Genomic DNA, 26,448 nt, shown 5'->3' on the forward strand with positions numbered 1-26,448 from the left:
GGTATATCTATGAGATTTTGCAGACTTTGGCTGTGAACTGGGGCCCTACCAAAAAAACCTAAAGTTGGGCCCCACTTCTTCAAATTGGGCCCCCACTGGCTAGCCCTGAGTCTCATAGTTGCTGGGCCTGAATGTCCCTGCCCTTCAATGAAGTCTTGGGTTTCGAATTTTGGGAGAGGGGGACTGTGGCAGTGGGGAGATGGCAGGCTGGTGAGGCCCCCTAGATTAGAGGCCCAAGTTGCCCTGCCCTCGCATGAGGTATTGGGTTTGCAATTTTGGGAGAGGGGAGGTTGACTGCTGGGGAGTGGGCAAGCTGGTGAGGCCCCCTAGATTTATAGACCCTAGGATTCAGCCTACTTAGCCTATACATAAATCTGGCACTGGCTATATAAATAGCTCCTCCTTCGCGGCCTGGGCAGGACATCAGGTTTGTGTTTTTACAAAAGTTATTTTAAACATTTTTTTCAATTGACTAGAGAAACGCACTGGCAAATTCAGAAATGTGTGAATTTCGAAGAATGGTTATGTTTCGGTTCTCGTATTGTTTCAGAAAGTATGAATGAGGGAGGCTTGCCATTAAGTGTGAACTGAACACAATTTCTCCCCCATCCCTACACCAGAATGGAAGTACACTGCAATGGGGAGTCTGATAGTGACTGCCCCCAGCCCAAGGGCCAACTACCACCAACAGCCCTTTAGGAAGGAGTCTTATGACTTGCTTTATGTTGATTGTGTTTTGCATGTTCTTAGTTGTTTGCTGGTTTGCTTTGTTTTGCAGTGGCACCGATGTTACCGCTCAGGACTGCCGTGCCCTATTTTGGCACTTGAGGTGAAACAGGAAGTGCAACCCACTTGCCACCTCCATCGTGCGTTTTTATCTTGTGAACTGCCCTGAGACCTTTGGATGAAGAGCGGTATATAAATCTAATTTAAAAATCTTACACATTGTTATAGGAACTCAAATAATAATAAGAAGAATTTTTATTTGAATCCCGCCCTCCCTGGCCAAAGCTGGGCTCAGAGTGGCTAACAACAGGTAACAATAGCACACTGTACATAAAATCACACAGTCAATTAATTAAAATACATTCTAGAATCAATTCATAATCAAATTAATGGCAGCCACCGGGTTAGAGTTCTATGAATGTTACAGCAGAAGAGAGCGTCAGACTGTGCCCACCAGATCAGGGCCACAGCCGAAAAAGCTCTGCTTCTGGTTGAGACCAGTCTAACCTCCCTGTGGCCTGGGATCTCCAAGATGTTTTTATTTGAAGTCTGTAAGGTCCTCTGTGGGACATACCAGGAGAGGCAGTCCTGTAGGTACGAGGGTTCTAGCCGTATAGGGCTTTGAAGGTTAAAACCAGCACCTTAAACTTGATCCTGTATATTTGCTTCTCAATATTCTCTGGCTGGCCTCTGTTATTTTCTCCTACCGATAGAGAACCTACATAAGGACTGTATATGGGCTCTTGGATACCCCATAAGGGGAAAAGGAAGAGTAAGGAGCAGTGTTTTTTCTTACAACACACATCATTCAACAAAATGTCTTAGGGAGTCCCTGGTATGCTAAGTAAGCAGCAACATTATCTTTATCTAGTGTTTATCTAGCTCCAACTCCTGGCGTTAGGGTGGAGGCCCTGCTGCTCTTTCTGATGCCTCTTTTTTTTCATCTTGCCACATCCTTCACAAATGTTTTGTTTTGCTTTTTAAAACAAAAGCAGTCCTACAATGCAGGGCCTTCTGTTGCGCCTCTTGAGGGAGAAGGTGGCTCTTTGTCTCTCCCCTCCCTCCTCCTCCTCCTCACCCTGCTGGTGTTGCCCATTCTTGGCTTCCCCGCCCCAATTATTTGTTTCATTTTAACTGTTGCTTTTGCTGCAGCAGAAGTAGACTCTCCTCTCCCCCTCCTTCCTGCCTCGCTTGTGAGAAAGGGACAAGGAGGACATCCTTCCGTGGAGTGAGGCCTTCTGGGCGAGGAGAAAAGGGCCTGTGACACCGCTGCTTGAAGCTCCGGTTTGTTATAAGAATTTAAAGTCTCAAATATATAAATTAAATGTTCATAAAATTACAAGACAAACACATACATAAGTATATAACCCACGTTTCTGAAATAGTACAGGAGAGCAATCCTGAAGCCATTTTGACTCTCCCAAATTGACCTCAAATGTTTCTCCTCTGCAAGGAGGAAGGAAATAGGAAAGCCTCTCTCTTTAGGGTGTCTTTGTGTATGAATAGGGAGAGCCTGTGACTGGATTCAAGGAATTAAAGTATTTACCATCACAAAAGAATGGCTGGGCTGCCCAAGTAAAGCAATCAGAGACCATTGTCAGGTATCCTGGCAGACAGGATTTCTGGTGTAGACTGCCTCCTTCTGTGATGTATGTATGATGTTTTTTGGGGTAGTCTTGAGCTATAGGGTGGGCAATTTCAAAACTCTATATAAGGGCTTGCGCACCATTGTTCTGGGACCCTCCTGCCTCCTGCATGTGGTTGTGAGCACCCTGTTGCAACAGTTTAATATGGATCAGGGTTACCAGCTGCTTTGCTTCTCAATATTATCTGGTTAGCCTCTGTTATTTTCTCCTACTGATAGGGAACCCACTTAAGAACTCTATATGGGCTCTTGGATACCCCATAAGGGAAAAGAGCAGGTTTTTTTCTACATCAGCTTGTAATACGTTACAAATCTAAAGTCTCTGGAAATTTAAACTGTTAGCTTATTTTCAGCAAGACTTTTAGCTGGTTCAGCTGGCAGGCAGGTGGCCCAGCAGCGATGCAAGTAAAGAGGCCGTCAGTTTTTTTTGTTTTGTTTTTTTTTAACAATTTGCACCCCCTGCTCTTATTCCCTGTGTTATGGTAAAATCTGGGTGCGAGGCTGCTCTGCCACCCAGCTCGTCGGACTAAGTCCGCGGGTCCCTGCGGAGGAAAATGAGCTCAGCCGGAGACAGGAGCAAGCTGCAGAAGATCCAAGTTTATTGCGCAACAGGTTCAAGGCGAAATTGAACAGCGAGAAAGGGGTGACATAAACTTTTGAAACTTCCCTCCATCTCCCAGAATACAGTGCAAAATACATCCCAGTTACATCATGAATACATTAAAGAGAGGTTGGGTTACACAGATTACATCATGAATACATTAAGAAGAGTTACAGATAGGTAGCCGTGTTGGTCTGCCATAGTCAAAACAAAAAAATTTCCTTCCAGTAGCACCTTAAAGACCAACTAAGTTAGTTCTTGGTAATACCCCTCCCCACCTTCTCACTATATAGAAGGGTCTGGTAACTTCTGTTTCAGTGTATCTGAAGAAGTGTGCATGCACACGAAAGCTCATACCAAGAACTAACTTAGTTGGTCTTTAAGGTGCTACTGGAAGGAAAAAAAATTTTGTTTTGACATTAAGAAGAGGTTGGGTTACACAGGATTAACATATGGAGGAGGGAGGGGGGAATATGCAGAGCTGGAGATATGCGCAGATAAGCACATCCTGATGAGAAGACAATGGTCCATGTACTGGCATTGCCTGGAGGAAAGGCTTGGCAGAGTGATTTGACAGGATTAGGGTCTTGACACCTTGCTTGAGGGATTATGGAGGACAGGGGAGGTGTGATGGAGTCCTAGAGAAATTGAGCAAATTGGCACGTTGACTTTCTATGAATTTTATAGATTTTAGTCCCTTTTGACATTGACAAATGGAAAAAAATTGATATATTGTAGCGAAGAAGAAGGTGAAGAAGACATGCCCCCCCCTCCGTATCACCTGAGACAATGGTCTCATTCTATCTCATGACTGGCCCTGCGACAGTGTGCAGAACCCACAAATTCCCCACATTTCGGAGGTGAAAATAGCGAGGAGCTTGTAGCATCTCAGTTGTCATGGAAAAGACCAGACCAGGGAGCTCCTGCCAAAAGTTCCCAAAGAGACCACCAACTGCCTGAAGGAACTTCTTCTTCTTCTTCTTCTTCTTCTTCTTCTTCTTCTTCTTCTTCTTCTTCTTATTGCTGGGTGATGTTCAACTAAGTTTTACTCGGTGTACGTCTGGTTACATGATAAACTTAGTCACACTCACTAATTTCAGTGGGTCCTCTGAGTGGAACTCGTTTGAATATCACCCGCCGTGATTATTTCTTTCATCGCCACCACCAGTAATAGTAACAAGTCACCTTTTGTCACCTTCATTTGTGTTTGGTTTCAGCAAGTTACATTGCGAACTGCCTCAGATATCTAGGGGTAGGTAAAGTGTAATTATAAATTGTGGAAAGAAAGAAAGAAAGAAAGAAAGAAAGAAAGAAAGAAAGAAAGAAGGAAGGAAGCCTGGAACAAGCGGTCTAATGCTGAAGCTTCTCTTCTTAGTTGCTTCTGTGCTTTACATAGTCTCCCCGCCCTTCCTTTCCTCAGCCCTCAGGGGAGCATGGTGGGAACTTCATGCTCCAGGGACCCCCTTTTCTGCCAAAGCAGCTAGTCATCAAACTACCGCCCCTTTGGGGCTGCCTGTTGGGCCTCACTCTGCCTGGCTGCCCAGGGGGATGGATCGGTGTGCAAGTGGGGCTGGCTGCAGGGAGGCTATGGTACCCGCTCTGCGTTACCTGTTTTTGCTGTGGCTCAGTTGGTTGGGAGCAGCCACTGGAATGCCAGAAGAGCTAACCGATGTTGTCCAGGCCACAGGTGGGTCCTGCAGATGGGAGAGGATGGTGGAAGGCAAGATACCAGGGTTGTTGGGAATGGATTTCAGATATAGCGGTGGGCGGGCAGGCGAGGACCACCAAGGTAGCAGTAACAAAGAGTCCCTTTGAGGATGTGCAGAATGCTGTTTCCTGACCACAGCCGGTAGCATCTGGGAATAGTAAGCAGGCAAGCTTCCAGCTGGTAACCGGAAAGGTCCATGGCACCTGAATTTGCTTGTTTTCATCCTTCTTTCCTTTGCTGTTGCGTCTTCCAAATTGAAAGCCTGTGTCATTTATTTAAATCTTTGCGCTATGAAAAGCCTTAGGTGATCATTGTCACTATCACCGGAAGGCTTCAGATCAGAGATTCAGCTGTTAAAGCAAGTAATCAGTTGTGCGGAGCTGTGATATTGCTCATGAGGCTGGGAAAGGGAAAGTTGACATGGCTTGACGTTTGCCAGCATGGGCAACAGAGGCGATAGGAGAAGGTATTGTTGATCTAGGGAATGTGCCTTCATACTTTATGGCTGGGAGATGGGTCCCTGAAGCCCTACCTAGTGCCATGAAAACAGTCTTGGGTACTCAAAGGTCTCTTTCTAGACACCTTGGCTTTCAGAGGTGAGGCAGGAGGCAATCAGGGAGAGGGCCTGTTGCGATGTTGGCATCTTGCTCATGAAACACCCAGCCAAGGAAGTCTACCTGGTACCTTCACTGCTGTTTTAGATGGGAGGTTAAGGCCTTGCCATTTGCCTCAACTCTGATTCACTTAATGAGCTTGAATGAAAGGTTGGACAATGATGGCACAGGTGGTTTTACAGGGCTGGCCCAAAACATTTCATTGTCTGAGACTAAGCAGTAAATGGTTCCTCTGCCTCCACCACCTCTCTGCCCAAGTCAAGGCCAACCAAGCTTAAAATTCTACAAGCCCCTCTCCCTGCCGGTAAAGATTACAACAAATTAAATAACTAACCATTTGCTGCTTTTTCATGTCACTCAGAACCAGCTGCCTGAGACAGCCGCCTCACTCTCTGTACTTGGCCCTAAATGCTACTTTACCAGCTGTTTCTTTTCCTGTTTAAATGACTGTTTTGCTTGCTGTTTTATTGCTGCTTTAAGATTTTTAAGAATTAACTTTCACTGTCTTAAAAGCTTGCTGCTGCTATGCGTGTTTTAGCTGGCTGTATATTAAAGATGGTGGTTGTTTGCTCAAACTGTACGCTTATCACTTTGGAAACGTTTTAAGTTGAAAAGTGTGTAAGAAAGGAATAACAAAAAATGAAATGCTTGATGTTTTCCTCCCAAATCCCAGAGACCCAGGCGGTTCTTCTGCCCTGCACTTTTAACCACACACTGGCTTCTGACGATTTGAATCTGACTTGGCTTGGTCCGTCTGGGAAGGAACTCTCGTATGTGCATGTCAAGTATAACCACTCAGAGGCAAATCTGGGTGAAAAGTGGCGTCTGTTCCTTTACAGCATCTCCAGGCGAGATGGCATATGGTTTACCTGCAGCTGGAATGGCATCTCAGGAAAGAACCACACACTCACATGGACAGGTGAGTAGGTATGGTGAGGGGAAATTAAACTGAGTTTGCATATTGTCTTTTTGGTGCCTACTGAAGACCTTCCTCTACCAATAAGCCTTTTAAACAAATAACTTTCCCAGTCTATATCTGAATTGGAATGGTTTTTAGATACAGTGGTATGTTAAGTGTTTTATCATGGTGCATTTGCTGCCCTGGGGTGCTTTGGGAGGAAGTTGTGGGATATTAAATCAATCAATCAATTAATAATCAATACTGCTACTAATAATAATAATGGCGAACCAACCTAACTTGCACTTTCTGAAACAATTCATGAACTGAAACACAACATTCCTTTGAAATTTACACTTCTCAGAATATCACAATACTTTTCTCCAGCCAAGTATTGAGAAGTGTGCATTAAAATGCATGCATTAGTGAAAACAGCATTAAAATTTGCATTATGTTTGGGGATATTGCTTTGCAAAAATGTGCGTGTTAAGAGAAATTTGCTGGTGAGGATTTTTTTTTTAATGTATTTTTTGTGTGATGTGGAAATATGGAGAACTTAAGACTGGCAGAATGAGAAACTGAGAGAAACCGAAACTGGCAGATTCTCTCATCTCTACCGGTGAGCAGTTAAGATGGTGGTAAAAAGCAGAAACCAAACTCTACAGATACTATTATTATTACCATCACTGCCACCACTGTAATTTGGAGGACACATTCACGTATATGTTGCTCTAAGAACTGCCAGGCCCCCATGGCTGACAAACAGCACAAAAGTCTGTACCTGCTACAGTTGCTCATTTACTTGGCACAGAACCCCTGAATGCTATGCTGGAGGAACTGGTGGAACTGGTTACAATTGGAGGTTCTGTGACACACAATCACACTACACAGAGGGAGGGGAGCTGCAGCCCTCTAGACAAAGTGGTGTTGGGACCTGTAACTGGAAGCAAGATGGGCTTGTTCAGCCGGAATGAGCACAGCATAATGTGGGGGGGTGGGGGTGGGGTAGACAAGAGTGGGCAGGGCAGATTGTCTGGGCTGAGAAACAATGGGCTGGGTTGCTCATCTGGGTCTGTTTACTACAGGTGATGATGATGATGGTGGTGATAAAGACCCTGAGGACATTGAAGAGGAAGTGAAAGACAGCATGAGAGATGCTGGTTCGGGTAGTAACAGCAGCTTTTATCCACAACAAGCCTGTAAGATCACATCCAAGTTGTATTTCTACATTTCACTAGGAAATTGGGCGAGGGGTGGATTACTCCTTCCCCCCACCTCATAAAGGCCTGGTGGGCTGTGGCTAAAGTACACCTACATTTGTGGGGAAGGACTTCCGGGACAGTACGTTTTTAGGCTTTTTTCTGTTTGGTTCCTGGTAGTTTTACTGAGGATTTGGGGTGTGGGTGTGTTTGTGAATGTGCTTTTTAATGACAAAATTCTGGGTCCAAGGTCAGTGGGTGTAGGGACGGGAGAGCCAATTGGTGGGGTAGAATCCAAGGGCTCGGATAGGGCTGCTCCGTGGGGAAGGTGGGGGAGAACCGGGGGAACTGACCCAGACCCCCTGGGCTTTGGGGGGACCCTGCAACTGGCACTGGTGGCCATGGCTAGCAGCCTCACTCCCTGGCTGGCCCTTCGCACCTGACTAATCTCTCAACCACCTTCCCTTTTGGAGCAAGGGAGGGAGGAGAGAGACAGAGGAATGGCAGAGGTGGGAGAGGAGTGGTGAATACAACACCAATACAGCAGGTTGTATCCACCTAAGTTCTACTCCTCTGAAAATCAATACCACTGAAATCAATAGATCTAAGGTAGTTATTACATATACCTCACCCAACTGACTGGTTTGCCCCAGCTACTCTGGGTGCCTTCCAACCTAATAGCAAGACAGGAAAACATCAAACATAAAAAGCTTCCCAATGCAGGGCTGCTTTCAGATGTCTTGGGAAAGTCCTATAGTTGCTTATCTCCTTGACATCTGATGGGAGGGGGTTCCACAGGGCAGGCACCACTACTGAGGTGGTCCTCTGCCTGGTTCACTCCTTGTAGTGAGGGAACTGCCAGAAGGCCCTCGGAGCTGGACCTCAGTATACAAATAGCAGACAGGTCTTACAGAGCCTGCTCCATTAAAAGTCCACGAGTACTTGGTAACTGTCAGGGAACTGCTATCGGCTCAAAGGCAAGAGATAGAGGGGTAGGTGTGCTACAGGGAGCCTCCGAAAATCTTGTGAAGCAGTTACTCTTCCGGTGAGGAGGGAAGCCTTACCTCCAGTGGGGAAGAGGTGCAAGGACCAGAGGATGCTAGTAAGAGCCTTAACACCGTGCCTGAGCAAGCCGGAGAGGAGGGAGGCACGCTCTTGCCGTCACCCATCATGCGCCGTAGTTTGAGGTGCAGGGAGGGGTGGAAAAGACTGGGGGTGACGAAACTTTTATGTTGGGGGAGGTACAAAAACAGACCACTCCCGGATTCTGCTAGCGATTGAGCCAGACATGAACTTGTGACGCTCTTCACTGTAAATAGTTTGCACCAAAATAAAGCCTGTAAAAGACAGGTTGGAATCCTGCCTGGTTACTCTCAAGCAACTGCAACAGCATTTGACAGTAAAAAGGTAAAGGTAAAGGTACCCCTGCCCGTACGGGCCAGTCTTGACAGACTGGGGTTGTGCGCCCATCTCACTCAAGAGGCCAGGGGCCAGCGCTGTCCGGAGACACTTCCGGGTCACGTGGCCAGCGTGACAAAGCTGCATCTGGCGAGCCAGAGCCGCACACGGAAACGCCGTTTACCTTCCCGCTGGTAAGCGGTCCCTATTTATCTACTTGCACCCGGAGGTGCTTTCGAACTGCTAGGTTGGCAGGCGCTGGGACCGAGCAGCGGGAGCGCACCCCGCCGCAGGGATTCGAACCGCCGACCTTTCGATCGGCAAGTCCTAGGCGCTGAGGCTTTAACCCACAGCGCCACCTGCGTCCCTCATTTGACAGTAACCCTTCAAATTAAGGGCCAAAAGCTGGTGGGTGGGGTGTGACAGGGAGGAAAGTTTTTGCCTGGCACCTTTCAATGGGTCAATATTAACTTCAGTGAGAGTGGATAGGAAGCAGTTAGTCTGTAGCTTGCTCTGTCAGTTCCTTCTCAGCTCTGGACCAAGGAAGGCCCCATGGCTCACCATGTAGCTCCACATCCCATTGGAATTTGGGAGTCCCCACCCCCACCCCCACCCCCACCCCGCTCAAAGACTCAGATGGTTTTCTTCCTCTCTGACAGCAGTGGCACCCAGGGCCTTGCATTCCTTCGATCGGTCCTTACAAGCCTAATAGCAGACGTGCCGCTGTGTGGCTCTCTCCCGAAGTTTCACAAGCTGGTGTTGGGTAATGCAGGATGCTTTTCAGCTGAAGGATTTTGCAAAACCCAAGATGATGGCATCTGGGAAGACATATTCAGTTGACATATTGCTTCCTTTAAAATGTATCGCTAAGGCTTACCCCTCTGCATCATTTTTTTTTTTAAGCCAGAATTTTAAAATCATTTTGGAAATTTTGGAAAACATCAGCTGTTAAAAAAATATTTAAAAATTGCAGAAAACTGTGTTTCAGCTCAACTTCTCACTACCCTCTTCCATAGGGCGCCAGGCTGACTCCCCACATCCTACAAATGGTATGGAATATTTTCCCTGTGATGCCCCAATACCCAGGAACTGGACCAATGGGACTCTCCTCTGGATTCAGCACGATTCAACGGGCAAAAAGACTGTGCTGGTGACCGTGTCGCTGTGGCGCTCCATCACCAACCACTTGCTGTTGATGAGGACCAATGACATCATTCTGATGCTGCCATCGGTGACATCCACGGATGCTGGGAACTACACCTGTCAGTGGAAGGATCAGGCCCACCATTTTCAGTTGGAGGTGGCAGCAAAGCCAGGTGGGTGAAGGCGAACAGGGGGACAAGTTTGTATGCATTTGAAATGTGGATCGTCTTTGCAAAGTCCAAATCTCCAGTTTCAGATCCGAAATGTTTCCAAATTTTAATTTTTCCAGTGCAATGTTGATGAAGTTTTTAAAAATAAACACCACTATGGAATATTTACTTTGAAATATGGGGGGGGGCGGTGGGATCTATATACATACACACATACATAAACAAATAGGAAGCCTCGAAGGGCTTGCCCACACTTCCCTTTTGTCCCATGAGTTCTTCAGTTTGTTCTGTGACTTCCAGGCCTGGGTCTGAGACCTTTTTTCTTTTGTCCTGCCGCTTCCCCCAGGAAAACTCTGTTTACTGCTGAATGTCAATCAAATGTCAATCTGCAGAAAACCCAATTGATGTTTGTTCTGATTCAGCAGTAAACAGTGAGTTTTCCTGGGGGAAGTGGCAGGACAAAAGAAAAACATTTCGGACCCATGCCTGGAAATCATGGGACAAACCCAAGTGTGGATGAGCCCCAAGTTCTGCAGTGGGAAAAGTTCTGCAACCAAAATAAATAATAATTCCATATTAGAAACCCTTCTTCACTCTGGTGTGCACAGCAATGTGCCGTTGCGACTTGAAACACAGTAGTGGTACAGGGGGAATGGCATTGCTGCGTTTTAGTCATTGATGCTTCCTGGAACATGTTCTGTACTGAAGTTCTCACCCTGGGCCAGCAGGGGGATACTGTAGATAGTTCAGGTCCATATATGCAAATAAGGGATTGAAAGTGACATTCATTGATTGGATAGTTATGGAAAATGGTTACTGTTGCGTTCTATTGGAACTCTATATAAGCAGGCTGGCTGAACCCTTCAGCTCAGTTCTGTTCTGGCCTGTGAATAAACAAGAGCTGTTTGAAGAATCGCTGTGTCTGATATGTTCACCCACAACTTAACAGAACACATGTATGTATTACCTAAGAACAGAGTAAGCCTGCTTCATGCTTTAGAAATACCATATTTCCTTGAATGTAATGCGCACCTTTTTTGGACAGATTATGTCATGAAAATTAGGGTGCACATTAGATTTGATGGTGCATTAGATTCACGTAAATACGGTATTGGTTCTATCCATCTGCAGATTTAAACTGACAGTTGAATCAATTGAAACTCGTAGGATGAATAGCTAAAATTGAGTTGCAGCCATAATAAAGACATGCATATAAACAGAGATTCCAGTTAATTGTTTTCTTTCTTCCTCCCCCACAAGCTGCCTGGCTACAATTAGGAGCCCAACACTGGATAATCTGGACTGTGGCCTTGATACATATGATTGCCTGCCTTGGTTGCCTTTTCTGTTTCCTGTGGCTCCGGCGAGGTAAGTACAGGAACAAAGGCAAGATCAAGCACAGAAGGGGGTGGCCAAATTCTTCCGGCAACTCATCTTCCTGGTCTTGTAGCTTAACAGTAATTCTTCCGATGTAAATACATATTCTGCCCTTTTAAGCAGCATGTTAACCCAACAATAACTTCATGCTGAGAGGGTTTGCCCTGGAAAGGGGCTGAGGAACTAAATGTGGAATGGTTGCTGTGGCAGGTGTCATTACAATGAGCAACTTCTAAAAGGATTGTGTGGTGGCGGATTGTGATATACGACTCTTGTGTGATTGTTAATAGTCTGTTGATCTGAAATGAAATTTGAATTGTCTTTTTTTTTTAAAAAAACAACAACAACATAATAGAGCAAGAATGGGGAGCCTGCCCCCATGTCTCCAAAACTCCCTTGTCTGTCCAGCCTCTTCCTAACAACAACACACATCCCCTCCTTTCTCTAGGCCCTATTGAGTTTCCTCTAGTCTTTTTTGGCCCCTGAAAATGATTCTTGTGCTCCCCAGATTTATCGTTTTAAAATAAATAAACTATTGAGCACTCTTACATGTCCCTCACTGTATTCACCCATTCTGTTTGTTTGTTTAAAAAATGTTTTTACTGACTGATCCCATAAACCCATTACTGTGATGCCAAAGGTTTTTTTGTGGCTCCCCTCCCTGATTTGTCTATTTTCTTAAATCCTCTTCTTCTTCTTCTTCTTCTTCTTCTTCTTCTTCTTCTTCTTCTTCTTCTTCTTCTTCTTCTGAATTTAGTGATTAATAATACAGTGATTTAAAACACTGTAGAATTATGTGACAGGAAAGTGTTTTGCAAGACAGCATTGAGAAAGGGCGCTAACCATAGGTTAACACAGTCCTCAAGCCAAAAAAAGTTAGGCACCTCTGGTACAACACTTACACTGTTTATTAGCAGCCTAAAACTAGTAGCTCCCTTTGAATAATATTTGCAAACAGCAGTTCAGCTACAGTAAAATAAGAGCTCTCCTGTGACAACCCAGGTATTTAGCCTATCTGATGTTATTAATGTAGACCAATATGCCACAATGGCTGCACAGGAAATGAATTTTTTTTATTTAATGCGTTCCCGTTCTATCCTTCTCATTTCAGCCATTCGTGTTCGTAGGCAGATGAAGCTGAAGGGTCCTGTCCGGAGGTAAGTAGTGGTGTAGGGAAGAGTGCAAGAGCATTAGTAGGCAGACCATGGGTAATAAATAACCTGTGGAGGGAGAATCTGGGAGGGTGGTCTCTCTCCCCACAAGACAGCACTGGAGAAGAGGGGATCTCTGGATAACCCCTCTGGAACCAGAGGTGGGATGTGGGGTATGGGAAGAATAAATGAGGGCCAGATTAAGACCTTTAGAGGCCCTGAACCCTGAAAAAATTATGGTGCTCCCCTGTGTTATTCAAAATGAAAGCAAATACTAAACCATAAAATAAAAAATTAAAACAAAACAAAACATATATTGCAACACATGGCAGGATCTGATTTCATCGCATCATTTCCATCTACTTTAGAAGGGTGCCCCCTGGTTTAGGTTGGGATAAGTCATAAAAAGAGAACAGGGAAAGAGTATGTAAGTGGAGTGTAAGGAAGTCTAACAAAGTTCTGTTTTCTCGCATGAGAACTACTTCAATGTTTTATTGAAATATAAAATGTCAATTTCTATTTAAAAAACCTCAAAAAACACCAAATTTCTTTTGTGTGTGTGTGTGTCCCTGCTTTGCTGGTACCCTAAATGCATGGCTAGGCTACTAAGGTTACCATATTTTTATGTAAGGTTACCAGATTTTTTTCAATGAATCTGGGGACACTTTTCAACTTCAATGGATTTTCTATGGGGACTGATTTGTAAATCCAGGGGAAACGGGGACGTCTGGTAACCTTAGCCTAGGGCTTATCCACACTTACATTTACTCAACTCTTTCTAGGCATGATCTGTGATTTAAAGCTCCTTGTTCGAGCGCCCTTTTTGTTGTTGTTGTTGCTCTGGAGCAAATGGATGTTTGCTCCGAGTTTCAAAGAGCGGGGTTTTGTAGGGAAAACGCAGGGCAAAAACAAAGACACAAAATGCCCAAACACAGAGCGTTAAAGCGCAGAGTTCTGCCTGGAAAGAGCGGAGCAAAAAGATAAGTGTGAAGAAGTCCTTAGTCTGCCTATTGGGTAATCTGGTACTGGACTAAGCATCTCTGAGAAGCTGGGATGGGAGGTGGCAAATTCTGTCTGAGGGTAATGGGCATTTGAAACCTTGGGTGCATCTCTTGCATTGGCTGTGGTGCCACCTACTTGCAGATATATTTTTATTCTGGGCCTTTTCCTTATCCATCAACAGACTTTCCAAGGTCCAGTAGTTCCGTCTGGTAATTGTAGACTCCAGACTTAATATGCTGTGTTTGTTTCGGGGGTGGCTTTGGAAGGTTGATGTTTATTACTGTGGTACCTCAGGTTAAGAACTTAATTCATTCTAGAGGTCCATTCTTAACCTGAAACTATTCTTAACCTGAGGTACCACTTTAGCTAATGGGGCCTCCCGCTGCACGATTTCTATTCTCCTCCTGAAGCAAAGTTCTTAACCTGAGGTACTATTTCTGGGTTAGCGGAGTCTGTAACCTGAAGCGTCTGAAACCCAAGGTACTATACTTCACTTGCTTCAGCATGTGAAAGCCAGCTGTGCTGCATTTGGGGACCCTTTTGCTCATTCTGCAATGTGGGGGCTCTGGACATTTGCCCTGAGCCCTACCCTGATGGTACCACTGCCATGTCCAGCCATTTTTGCCACCAGATGTTCCCCTGGGCTCTCCATGGGATGATCAGACTTCCATGGGGATCTCAGCTGCATTCCTAGCACATTGATGGTGGTACCCAACAATCTTTTCCAAGTGAAGTTCGCAGAATCTGGCACGAAGCCTGTGTTGTCAGTTTATCTATTTACTGCATGTTCGTGGTTTTTTAAAAATAATATATATATCCTGCCTTTGGGCCCAATAAGGATTTTCGAGGCAACATGCATTGAATTAATAGTTTGGTGTCGTTCATTATTTTACTGTTCTGTGGTTTCCAGAAGGTATTTCTGTGCCAAGAGGAACAGGCCACGTGCTTCCAATGGGGTTCTGGTGGGACCCGCAGCAAATGAAGATGGTGAGTTAATGAGTTAATGACTTACTACCCTAACCCCGCCCCCTTCATTCCTTGAGCTTCTGGGCAGGTATCTGTCTTCTTGTGAGGGAAAGTAGAAGTGGTGCCAGAACAACATTATTTGACTTTAAAAAATAATAATAATTGTTTATTTATTTTTCCAATACAACATTATAGAAATCCATATATATCTCCATATACAGAGATTTCTCCGAATCTCATGACTTCCACCCCCCACCCAGAGCTCCATTTTAAACATTTAAAACTGCATCTTCTTCCAAACTCTTAACTCTTATATCAATCCATATTGTCCATGGTAATGGTTACACTACAAGTGAAATAAAAATCCTGCCAGTGTTTCCATCTGCTTAAAGTGGTCTCTTAAAGGTAAAGGTAAAGGTAAAGGTACCCCTGCCCGTACGGGCCAGTCTTGACAGACTCTGGGGTTGTGCGGCCATCTCACTCAAGAGGCCAGGGGCCAGTGCTGTCCGGAGACACTTCCGGGTCACGTGGCCAGCGTGACATCGCTGCTCTGGCGATGAGAGATCAAAGTGGTCAAAGTGGACCAAAAGTGGTCAAATAGATAATGTATAATCCCCCCCCCATTCTTTTGTAAAATTTTTGTCCTTTTGGTTCCTGAGTTTTCCAGTCAGCTTTGCCATTTCGGCATAGTGCAACAGCTTGGTTTGCCAATCCTCTCTGGTAGGGACCTTGTCTTCTTTCCATCTCTGGGCTAGGAGCATCTGAGCGGCTGTTGTTGCGTACATAAAAAGTCTTTTCTGGTCCTTTGGGGTGTCTTTGACTTATTTATTAATTAACTATTGCTACTACTGTTGAAGGGACGTGGGTGGCGCTGTGGGTTAAAACACAGAGCCTAGGACTTGCCGATCAGAAGGTTGGCGGTTCGAATCCCCGCAACGGGGTTCACTCTCATTGCTCGGTCCCTGCTCCTGCCAACCTAGCAGTTTGAAAGCACATCAAAATGCAAGTAGATAAATAGGTACCGCTCTGGCGGGAAGGTAAACGGCGTTTCCGTGTGCTGCTCTGGTTCGCCAGAAGCGGCTTAGTCATGCTGGCCACATGACCCGGAAGCTGTACACTGGCTGCCTCGGCCAGTAAAGCGAGATGAGCGCCGCAACCCCAGAGTCGGTCGCGACTGGACCTAATGGTCAGGGGCCCCTTTACCTTACTACTGTTGAAAGACCTGGTTTACCCAGAGATGGCCAGGTATAGCAATTGAGAAACTGGTGGTGCCCTAAACTAACAGTTTTATTATGGCCAAAAACTTTTGTTCACAAGAGTCTGCTTCAATTGAGATTGATGTGCATTATGTTAGTCTTGGGAGGCAGCAGGCTTTACATGGCTACCTCTGAAAGTTGTCACCTAGGTGGGTGGGTGGATGGGAATTGTATCTAGATGGAGCATGTGTTTTTACCCTCACCCTCCCACAGTCTGTGAGCGGGTGGATGCCTACGAGAATGTGTTGCCAGACGGGGGTCCAAGGCGTAGCTGTCAGCTGCTTCAGAAAGGAAAGATCCTACCCAATACCACCAACATGGAAGGTATGTTTGGGGCGGGGGAAGAGGTGGAAGGTTTCATATAGTTAGAGGAGAAACAGAATTATGAAGGAGGAGTGAACATTTGCATAAAGTGCATAGATCATGGAATGGCTATTAGGGGATGGGGAAATCATTTAGTTCTGTTCATAGCTGCATGAGAATCTACCTAATCTGCACTCTCTGAAACAACACATAAACCAGAATGCAGTATATGAGGTTTGAAATATGCATTTCTCTAAATTTTGTGGTAAAGTCCCCAACTAAACAAATGTGTGCAAAATATGTGTATTAGAGGAAAGAAGACATCAAGATGCATATATCTGTGAAAAATGTGTATATTAGGAAAAATGCGCACTAAATTACTAATGAATTTACAGGAGGGCTTTTAAAAAGGAAATTCACAAACTGATGCAGAAGTGCAGCAAAATGAGCCTAAGACTGGAAAAAAGGGAAAACAAAATCAACAGATTTGTTCATTCCTGGTGGTGATACTGAATAACATCACAGGGCAAATCTAAAAGTGTTGTTTACAATCAGAATTTATTTCCCCCTTGATTAAAGAATGTACTTTTGTGACTGTACTAAATTGCCCTTCACCAGCTTAGTGAATATTTAGACTACATGCACTCATCAACCCTCTAAGGTGATCTAAAGGCACAAAAATGCTTTCTTTAATCAAGGGAGGAATGGTTATGTTTTGATTTGCATAATGTTTCAGAAAGTGAAGGCCTGATAGATTTGGGTGTAAATGCATAGTGAATCAAATTTCTCCTAATTGTGAGTCGAAGTCAGAACACAGGAGACAGAATAGGAGCCAAATTACACTGAAGCCTGATACGGGTTTTCTTCAGTTACACATAAAGTAGGGATGGGGTGGGGTCTTATTTAAAGCAGAAAATGTTTGTGCATGCAGGGGATTCTCAAGGGGCCAAAATGACAAGAGGGGAGGGTTCAGCACCTCCCACCCACATACGCCATTTGCACTTCAAATCCCACAGCAGTGCTTGACGTCTGATTGGAGCAAATGTATTTTTTAAAGAAACAGGCCTGCCACCATCATGCATAATTTGGTGCAGTGGGTTCAGGGCGTGAAGCTAGTGTCGCTAAGGTCACTGCAAGGAGTTCAAGCATAGCAGGAGCAAAACAAATAGAGGTGTTTTCAGGCAGGAGGCTTAAACAGAAATGGCTCCAAGCATGAGGCCATCTGAGGTGGAAGATTTGGGTGCCATTAAATAGGGCAGAATGGTGCAGGCAGATGTGGTCCGCAGAGCATCGTATACTCAAATCTTCTCATGAGCCCCTTTGAAATGAACATTGTCATTCACTTGTTAGATGTGTTCTGGAGGTTTTTGAACATTTACATGCAAATTTCCTGTAACTGCGAGGGAAAAGTACAGCCATAGTTACCGCAAGTGTGAAAAAAACCCACCTGTGGGAGGCCTTCTCAAAATGCAGAAGTTTTAGCACAGGAAACACATAGAACTGTTTGAAGAGAAAGGAAAAGGACCCACTTCCTCCTCATTTAAGATGAAGATTGCCATGGTGAGCATCTTGCCTCTGCCTGTAGTGTGCAAGGGGCAGGACATAGAGGCTTTGCACATACACAATACACAGTTTGGGAAAAGAGCCAGCCCACAGCAGCACCAAGCTGAGCTCTTGGTGGCAATGGTGGCAGTGTGCACAGCAAGCTCTACATGCTGCCCCAAAGTGGGGCACAATGCATGGCTGCACAACTAGCCCCAGCAGCTTGAGGCTGTTACACAGCATCCCACAGCTGTGATGCTGTGTTGCTCACTTTCACATTCAGAGCACAGTTTTGCAAGGGGGTGGTTGTGGGTGGAAGAGGGAAGGAACTTTGGTCCATTTCACAGAAATAGCAGATGATGCAGTAACCTTCCTCCTGGACTGTTCTGCTTCATACAATCTCATGGTTGAATGAATGCCCGTCAGGGAGGAAAACCCTGCACACATATAATTAGCACAATGGGGGGGAAGCTAATGCTAGAGCTCTTCTCCCTGTCAGGCTAGTTGTCTATGTGCAGGGATGTTGTCCCCCACTCCCACTTAATCAGATTTAATAATGCAATCCCCCACTTGCAATTTGAAGTGGCACACTTGAGGAACAGGTTTTTACCACCTCATCCAAGCCTTTGTCTTACCATGCTGGCGAAGCAGCACCCAACAGTATTGAAACCTACCCATCACCCAGTGTCATCAGTTAATTGGCAGGTGGCCATTATTTGGAAGAAATAGTTTTGCAGGCTGAGACTGGCCTGCAGACTGGAGATTACTTACCTGTCCTAAACATTTATGGAGTCAACTAGAAGAGTGCAGTGATTTCAGACCAGTAAGATGAGTAGAGTAATATCGGTTTTTATGTACATCTCTCTCTCTCTCCCTTCTCTCACTCACCAGATGAAGATGAAGAAGAATATGAACATCCAGACAGTGAAATAGAGCTCAAGTCAGATGGTAAGTGGTGTGGGGGCATTGGGATGAACTTGTGTGACTGCCATGCATTGCAGTCAACTGGGTGCCCAACAAACCCTTTGCTGATTAACTCAGATGGGCTGAATAAATACGGCAGAGGCTACAGGTGGCTTACTTACTATGTGCCTGGTAAGAAACAGCATGTTGCTTGAGAGGGACAGCATAAGAGGATGGAAAAAGCATAGGGGCTGCTACAGATCCACATCCTTCTGCACTTGCCGTGACACACACAGGGAGAGTGCAGGTTGTAGGCATGGGTATGGAACTCAGAAACAGCATAGACCCCTGAACCTGTTTGTGACACCCACTTAGCTATAACAGGTCCCCCATATGCTGCACTGTATTGAGGAACTTGGTCCAGTTAGAGCGTATGACGCACAACCCAAAGAAGCAGAGGAGTCACAGTCACCGAGTGACTGATGGTTGCTGGGTGCTGTGTGACTGGAAGCAAAGTGGGCTGGTGGAGTGGGAGAAAGCACAGCATAAAATTTGGGAGAACAGAATATAAATTGGGGTATGGAAGAGAACAGGGCACAGTAGGCAGAGAGAATGGGCGGGCCTAGTTATCCAAAAAATTTTTTTGCTTCAGATGATGACAACTACGAGAACACCCAGGAAGAAGTGAAACAGGGAGATGCGGCTTTGAACGGTAAACAATCCTTTCCTTACTTTCGACTCATCAGTCTCCCACATTTTATGAGCAAATGGAGATAACCAAAACCTTTCAGCATCTCAGGATGGTTAGGAGGACTCTCTGTACAGCTGCCCAAGCATGCTGGCCTTTGTTAGAGCAGGCGGCGGAGACTGTAGTGATTTGTAGAGTTGCTTCATAACGTAATGGAGTTTTATTGAGAATTAGGAGGGTGTGTGTGGGGGGGGGGGTGGGAGAGAGAGAGAGAGAGAGAGAGAGAGAGAGAGAAATGCCCAGTGAGGAAGACCTGGAATAAATGAATCCTGGATTTCAGAGGAGGGAAAGCAGACTGATCACAGGAGCACTACCTTGGGAGTCCTTTCTCAGTGCAGAGAGGAAACCATATCTCCCTGCATGGGCAGCTCATTCTGGACTGTAACAGGCAGAAGGAGGGTCATGGCCTGGGCGAAAAGGGGATTGATTTGGGAAAGGCCCACATTAAGAGGTCTGGTGGGCTGCAGTGGCAGAGGAAGGAGGTTGCGGGGGGTGCGGGATGCCCCGGGTGTCATCACTGAGGGGGGGATTGACAAAATAACAAAAATATTAGTTAATAATAATAATAAGGCTCATGAAAACTTTTTAGCTCAGTCAACAGTGCAGCAAAATACAGCTGGCACTGGGCGCCGCACTGCGGAGCCAGCACTTACCACGGGGCCTGCAGCGTGCCCGAGCCACGAGTCTCTCTTGGGAGTGACGTAGTAGCTTAGGCTCCTGCAGGCTCCACACTGCCTGAAATGGCAGCATGGAGCTTGCGTCTGCCCTCTGCCTCTCCCTCAGCTGCACCACAGCTGAGGAAGAGGCTGCGGAGAGGCCCCGCTCCCATGGGCTGCTCACCCCACCCCCGGCTGCAGGCTGCATGGGCCGGACCCAGCACCCAAGCGGCTAGCTACACCGCTGGTGGGCAGGATTAGTTAGAGGTCCAGTCCCCATATCTGATCTAGTAATAATAATAATTTATAATAATAATGATTTAGTATTTATACCCACCCATCTGACTAGGTTTCCCAGGACTTTGAGTTGGGGGCTGTGTGTTGGTGACTAGTCGTGTGAGGTCAAATTTCCCTTCTGTATAAAGATGTGGAATGGGCTAGAATGGGTGAGCTACTGTGCATTTCCACAGTTCAGGAGAAATATATCTCTCTAATAATCCAAATACAATGGTTCCAAATAGATAATTCTCACTTTAAAGATATTGAGCGCTGGTGAGATGCCTGTAACGACAAAATGAGTCCACTAACAGTATGTGAACCACAGCAACCCCATAAGCCTTGTTTCATAAACTGCCCTATAATAAATCAGACCATCAGCCTACCTCAGCCTTTGCCATAACACAGAGGCAGAGCATTCGCTTCCCAAGCAGAAGGCCCTGGGTTCAATCTCCAAGCAAGGCTGGGGGAGACCCCCTGCATGAAACACTGCCAACCAGTGTAGATAATACTGAACTAGATGGACCAATGGTCTGACTCAAGGTAAGGCAGCTTCCTATGTTCTTGTTCCAGCTTATTGCCCTGCAGATGGTTAGGACTTCACCTTCCATCAGTTGGCCAGTGATGGGGGATGTAGTCTAAAACATCTGAAGGTCAACAGGTTGACAAAAGCTGGTGTATCCCTGGACACTGCAGTGTGACAGTGCAACGGCACTTTCCCTCCTGCCGCTGGCCCGCCCTCACTTAAATATAGTGCACCCACTTCACAGAACATCAATTCCACGAATTCCCACAAACTATCCCAGATTATCTTGTGGGGGACTTGTGTGAGGGAAAAATCTGGAATCTCAGGCAGGATTGGATCAAATAAACAAAGATTTTATTTAACAAAGGAAGTTTATGGCACAAGTGGGTAAAACAGGATACTTCAGATTATAATGTTACTTCACCTCAGTGCTTCCTCAGATGTTGCACAGCTGTTGCCGCTTAATACTTTGGTTCTTAAACAGGGTGGTACTTCCTGTCAATTACACACCCCTACTCCTGAGGTACTCAAGTAACAGACTCAAGGGATCACCACACCCATCTTAACTGCTTTGGGAGTCTTCTCTTTTCGTAGAAGAATCTCTCCCCTCCTGACTGGAATGAGACCTAAGTAGACTATATCTTTCCAGCTTCTACTTTCCTGGCTTACCCTCAGCCTCCCAGTTAATTCCTGGCCTGTTACTCTTTCAGGACACCACACACTGTCCTTCACCCTAAGATCAGAGACTACTTTCTCCAGCTTGTGATATATTCCTCAGAGTGGATGTTTCTACCCAGAACCAACTCTCTCTCCTCTCACTCCCTATCTCCCTCTCTCCCAACCTCTAACCCAACCTACAAACTGTCTCTCAAAGTCTTCTCCTTTTCAACCCCCCCTCCTGGAATCCCAGCCAACCATAAACTGCCTTTCGTTAACCATTTGCTAGCAGGGAAAAGGAAAAAGAAAACACTTGGTGAACCAACCTGCCCAGCAAAAATAAACTTTTCCATCACATGCAGCAGCTAGCAGAAGCTCCCCAGGCTCTCAAGAAGAGGTTCTTCCCAGACATGTTGCTGTCTTGGGGGTCTCTTTAAAGGGAAGGTTTCAGCAACTGAACCTGGGGGTTTCTGCATGGGACGCATGTGTGAAGCTATGGTTCTCCTTTCACCACATGACAGACTTCATTAAGCAACAGCCGCTGTTCTTCCATCCACAGATGTATCGCTTTATGAAAACAGAAAGAACGAGACCAAGTGGGGATCAGGTATTTGGAAGTGTGGTGAGCTACCCGTGTGGGGTGAGGGGTGGGTCATGTCAGTCTGTTTACCTGACTTTCTCACCAACCGCTTGCTTGTGACCCACAGCTGACCCATTGTATGCAAACAATACTCAGCACTCCGTGAAGAACCTGGTCCAAGATCCACTTGCTGAAGGTGCGGGAACTGGGTGTGGAAGCAGAGACAGGGGCAGCCAGCTCACAAACACACACACACGTGTGTGTGTGTGTGTGTGTGTGTGTGTGTGTATGAATGAATGAAAAATACCAACTGTTTAGAAAATCCAGTATCCTTCATTCAAGATACACTCTTCCTTAAAGGAGGCCGTCTCTACAATTCCGGAATTATTCAATATATTGATCAGAACCTGGAAATACTGAGGCTGAAGCTGGAACCTTCCAAATGCAAAGCAGAGTCTCTAATCTGCTGCTGAGTTATAAACAGCTTTGTTTCTTAATTTCAGAAGTGTAAGGATAAACTGAGCGTGTATCTCAAAATGTGTTGGGGAATAAAGGAGAGCGGAACGACCACACTTCCCTTGTAACTGTGTAATCTGGGAAGTCGGTGCTAACTTGCAGAATTTTGCTGAGAAATGTGGAAGGGCACATGACTGCTGCAGTAGCATTTCCTCCATTGACTCAGGAGACTGCTCTTGTGGTTGATTACTGCTTGCCATGGCCACCCCTTTTAGCCATCTTCCCTGTAGTAACTGTAATCCAAGTGACACCTGCAAATTGCCACGGCGACACTATGAACCGTCTTCCTTCCCTTCCTTTCTAGCATGGCCGTTGCCCTGAGTAAAAGCTGCCTGGGAGGATTTGGAGTTTGCCCCATAAAAATAACATCCTCAGTATATTTGCAAGCACAACCCACTGCCATTCAGTTCCTCTGGTGACGTTCAGTCTTTCTGTGTTTCCCCCTCACAGATAGTGAAAACTATGAGAACTTGGAAGAAGAGGTTTCTGTTTCCCCTGGTGCAGCCCGACTTATCGCAGGTACTGGATAGGAGCTTGGAGAGGGCAAAGAATCAAGAGCCTCTTTCCTGAATCCTCCTAATAATAATAATAATAATAATAATAATTATTATTATTATTATTTGTATCCTGCCCTCCCTGGCCGAGGCTGGGCTCAGAGCGGCTAACATCATAAAAACAACACAATAAGCATAAAAACAGACATCAGTTAATTAAAATACATCTTAATGCATACATACAGTGTATGGTGTTCTTCTGTCTATCTACATTTAACAAAGACCTACCTGTGAGCTGCATGTCCAAGTGGGTCTTGGACTAGGTTCTGAAGTTGCTAGTCCCTGACACACTTTGTACATTTTTTTTTACCTTTTTAAAACTTTGCTTAATATGAAGCATGATTCTAAGTACATTTACTCATAAATAAAGCCTTCTGGGGTTTACTTTTTCCAAGCAGATATGCATAGGGCTGCAGCCTTAAGATAACTATACTTCTGGAGAAAGTTAGGAGTGAAAAGCAGATACAAAATAAGAAAATAGCTGACCATTTGCTAGTGGTATTGATTTTTTCAGTTTCCTTGTTGGACTGTTAGCATTGTTTGGGGACTACATAGTCCCAGTTCAAACAGAGTGTAGCAATTCCAAATGGGGCTTGATCAGTGCTGAATACATGGGCACAATGACTGGGTAACAATACTTCTGTAGAGGCAATCTGATATGACACAGGCCTTTGGTATCTCTCTCTGTCCCCCAGACTTACGCAGGCAGCTGGCCCTGGACCCCCATGTGGACAAGCAGGATGGATGCAGTGAGACATCTACAGGTAAACATTAAAAAACAGTTGCTCCTGCTAGTTAAACTACAGCTCTGTTTAGCTGCCATCCTACTTGGCATAATTTATTCAGTCCCGCTTGTGACATTTCTGCTGCCCCTTCAGGCTCCCAGTCCTATGAAGAGATGAATGGGTCCTTGTGCCCCACTTCAAGCAAGCTTCTCCACCTTCATTCCAACATAAGCAACGAGGAAGGTGAGTGCCATTTCCAATAATGCCCCAGGATGCTCCAATAATATTATCTGGGGCGCTGTGGGAAATTCAAAATGCTGATTCACAGTCACATGCCACCCAACCCTGGCAGGCATCAATGCCAATGGGACAGAACTCATGTGAGCAAATTAAGAGGGAAATAGAATCTAGCAGTTTAGAAAGAAAAACTCCCAGGATCTCCAGACAGGGTTAGCATCAGGGTAGGAGAGCTGATGCCCAGGTTTTCCAGCTTTGTTCTTTCATATATTCAATGCTGTTGGTCAGTAGACGTTAGGAACAACCTCTGAGGATTGTTCCTCCAAGCAAAATGGGAGGTGCCGTTTTCTAATCCCTATTATACCAGTTGATTAGAGTGGCTGGGCACATGACGGGAAGAAATCTAGCAGGTCAAGTTTTCCTAATCATTCTCCTTATAAATTAGGGAAAGCTACATCTGTTGGGTTTTTTTATAGTCAGTCTTTTAAAAAATGTTTGGCCAACAGTGAGGCCAATTATCCTTAGTCTCATAGGCCCCTGTTTAAGGAACTGGAATTCAGGGTCGCTTCATCTCTGACCAGCCCCCCTGCTCCTTGCAGATGCCGATTCCTATGAAAATATGGAGAGCCCCAACAGTGTCAGTTCGCGGAAGGAAGGCAACATGGATTCATGTGGAGAAGGTAGGTGGATGGGAGTCGAGGATTGTGCTCTAGGAGAGTTGGGACACTTTCACGAGGCATTGCCCATGCAATTCCAAGCTTGTCTTTCCATCCACAGGTCTAGAAGCTTGTATTTATATAAAGGGTGTTTTTTTTCCCAGCCAGAACTCACTGTAACTCAGTTCTGGCACCTCTCAGGTGGGCGCCATAGCCATTATAAGAAAACAAGGGAGGTGTTCATGGTGAGTTCTGGCACCTCTTTTTCTAGAAAAATAGCATTGTGTGTGTGTGTGCACACACACACACTCTTAAATAGAAGTTGAGACTCTCAAATTGATGACTTCAATAATAGCAACTTCTACGTTTGCACAGAATTCATACAAGAAGTCCTGCTCAGATTTAGACCAGGACCCAGGATTTATCTAACCTCTGCTTTCCTTTGTTTCTTTCACAGGCACTGCCTTTGGTCTCCCACGGCAACATCACTCCATACCTTTCGGGGTTGATCTTAGAGGGGGGGTGCTGTGCTCAGACTAGAACGAGGCAAGGCGTTGGGGAGGCAGGCTTGAACCTTCGGCAATTCCTTTCCTTTCTCAGCCAGGACGCAATGTTTCTACCCAGAAACTGGGACCACACAAACTATTCCTCTTGTCTTGGCACTCCGGATCCTCTTGGAGCAGAGGAGTGAGGGGTGCTTCCAGAATGCTAGAAGAGGGGGTCCGGAGATCGGATTCCTGGGTTTGATCTCCAGGACCAGGAGCAGTATGGAGTCCTACACATCTGAAATGGAAGCAGAAAGACTGAGCTGGAGATATGCAAGCACATTTTTTTAAAGAGTTGAAAGTAAAGAGAGGCCATTTCTAGTGGAAGAAACACACCTTTCTTTTGTTCCACAATTATTACCTCCAGCCAAACTTTGAAATAATACAAAAGCTGATTTTGTTGGTGTTCTAGAGTGGTTAGGCTGATGTGGATCTGCACACGCACATTTTTAGCCAGATGTAGATATTTCCTCAGAGAATCAAGCTCTGGCGCAATTGGTTCTTCTTTCCAGAAGCCAGTTGTACAAAGTCCTGACTGTTAAGCATTTGTGACAATCATGAAGGTACCTCCTTCCTTTCAACCCAACTGGCTGTGCAGAGTGCTGATTGGCTGACCCCTACAATGATTACAAAACCACACTCTCCTACCCTTGTCAAGCTGTCCAATGCACCATCTGTTTCAGACTTGGTGTATTGGTCAGGAATAGTCTAACATTTCAAAATCCTGTAAGCAGTGCCTATCCATATGGCTCCATTTTTTTATTATTATTGCACACTATTACAATGGATGTTGCCCCAGAGCAGAAAAAAAAGACACTGCTACCTATATCGGTAGTTCCACAAGAGCAGAAAACAAGACACTGTCACCTATATCTGAATGTAGCCTTCCATGGACAAAAGTAGAACGAGCACATACAGTGAGCAACCTCTCTTTCAAACCACCTTCAGCTCTGGGGCGGGGACACACACAATTGTCTGTTTCTAGCCTTAATTCACCATTGATTTCATTGTGAGTTGATGTATACTTGTATTTTCATAGGGGGAAAGGTAGGCATTGTCGGGGGTGGGTACTTTGTGTCTCACACGATGTGTGTGTCTCCCCAGCCTACCATCTTACTTTGCCATTTCTCCTGCTGCCATATCCTGTAAAATAAAACTGAAATTCTATAA

General features: G+C 45.4%; 1 protein-coding gene across 8 annotated transcripts; it reads left to right on the forward strand.

Moving 5' to 3' along the window:
- The first annotated feature begins 349 nt into the window (after positions 1–349).
- On the forward strand, positions 350–26,448 carry CD19 (CD19 molecule). 8 transcript variants are annotated; one of them, XM_083708057.1, is made up of 18 exons: positions 350–427; positions 779–914; positions 5,968–6,213; positions 7,278–7,391; positions 9,806–10,105; positions 11,363–11,470; positions 12,591–12,636; positions 14,543–14,619; positions 16,068–16,178; positions 18,591–18,647; positions 19,255–19,314; positions 22,025–22,087; positions 22,173–22,241; positions 23,012–23,080; positions 23,811–23,879; positions 23,994–24,083; positions 24,677–24,757; positions 25,191–26,448. In XM_083708057.1, exons 2-18 carry the CDS (start codon positions 905–907, stop codon positions 25,271–25,273), a joined length of 1,653 nt encoding a protein of 550 aa, XP_083564183.1. In that variant the 5' UTR covers positions 350–427; positions 779–904; the 3' UTR covers positions 25,274–26,448. The 8 variants fall into 8 exon arrangements, with proteins under 8 accessions (XP_083564183.1, XP_083564182.1, XP_083564184.1 ...); XM_083708056.1 differs by lacking the exons at positions 350–427; positions 779–914 and adding an exon at positions 1,221–1,498; XM_083708058.1 differs by lacking the exons at positions 350–427; positions 779–914 and adding an exon at positions 1,479–1,570.

This window comes from Podarcis gaigeae (genome assembly GCF_964106915.1).
Source record: "Podarcis gaigeae genome assembly, chromosome: 13".
NCBI lineage: Eukaryota > Metazoa > Chordata > Lepidosauria > Squamata > Lacertidae > Podarcis > Podarcis gaigeae.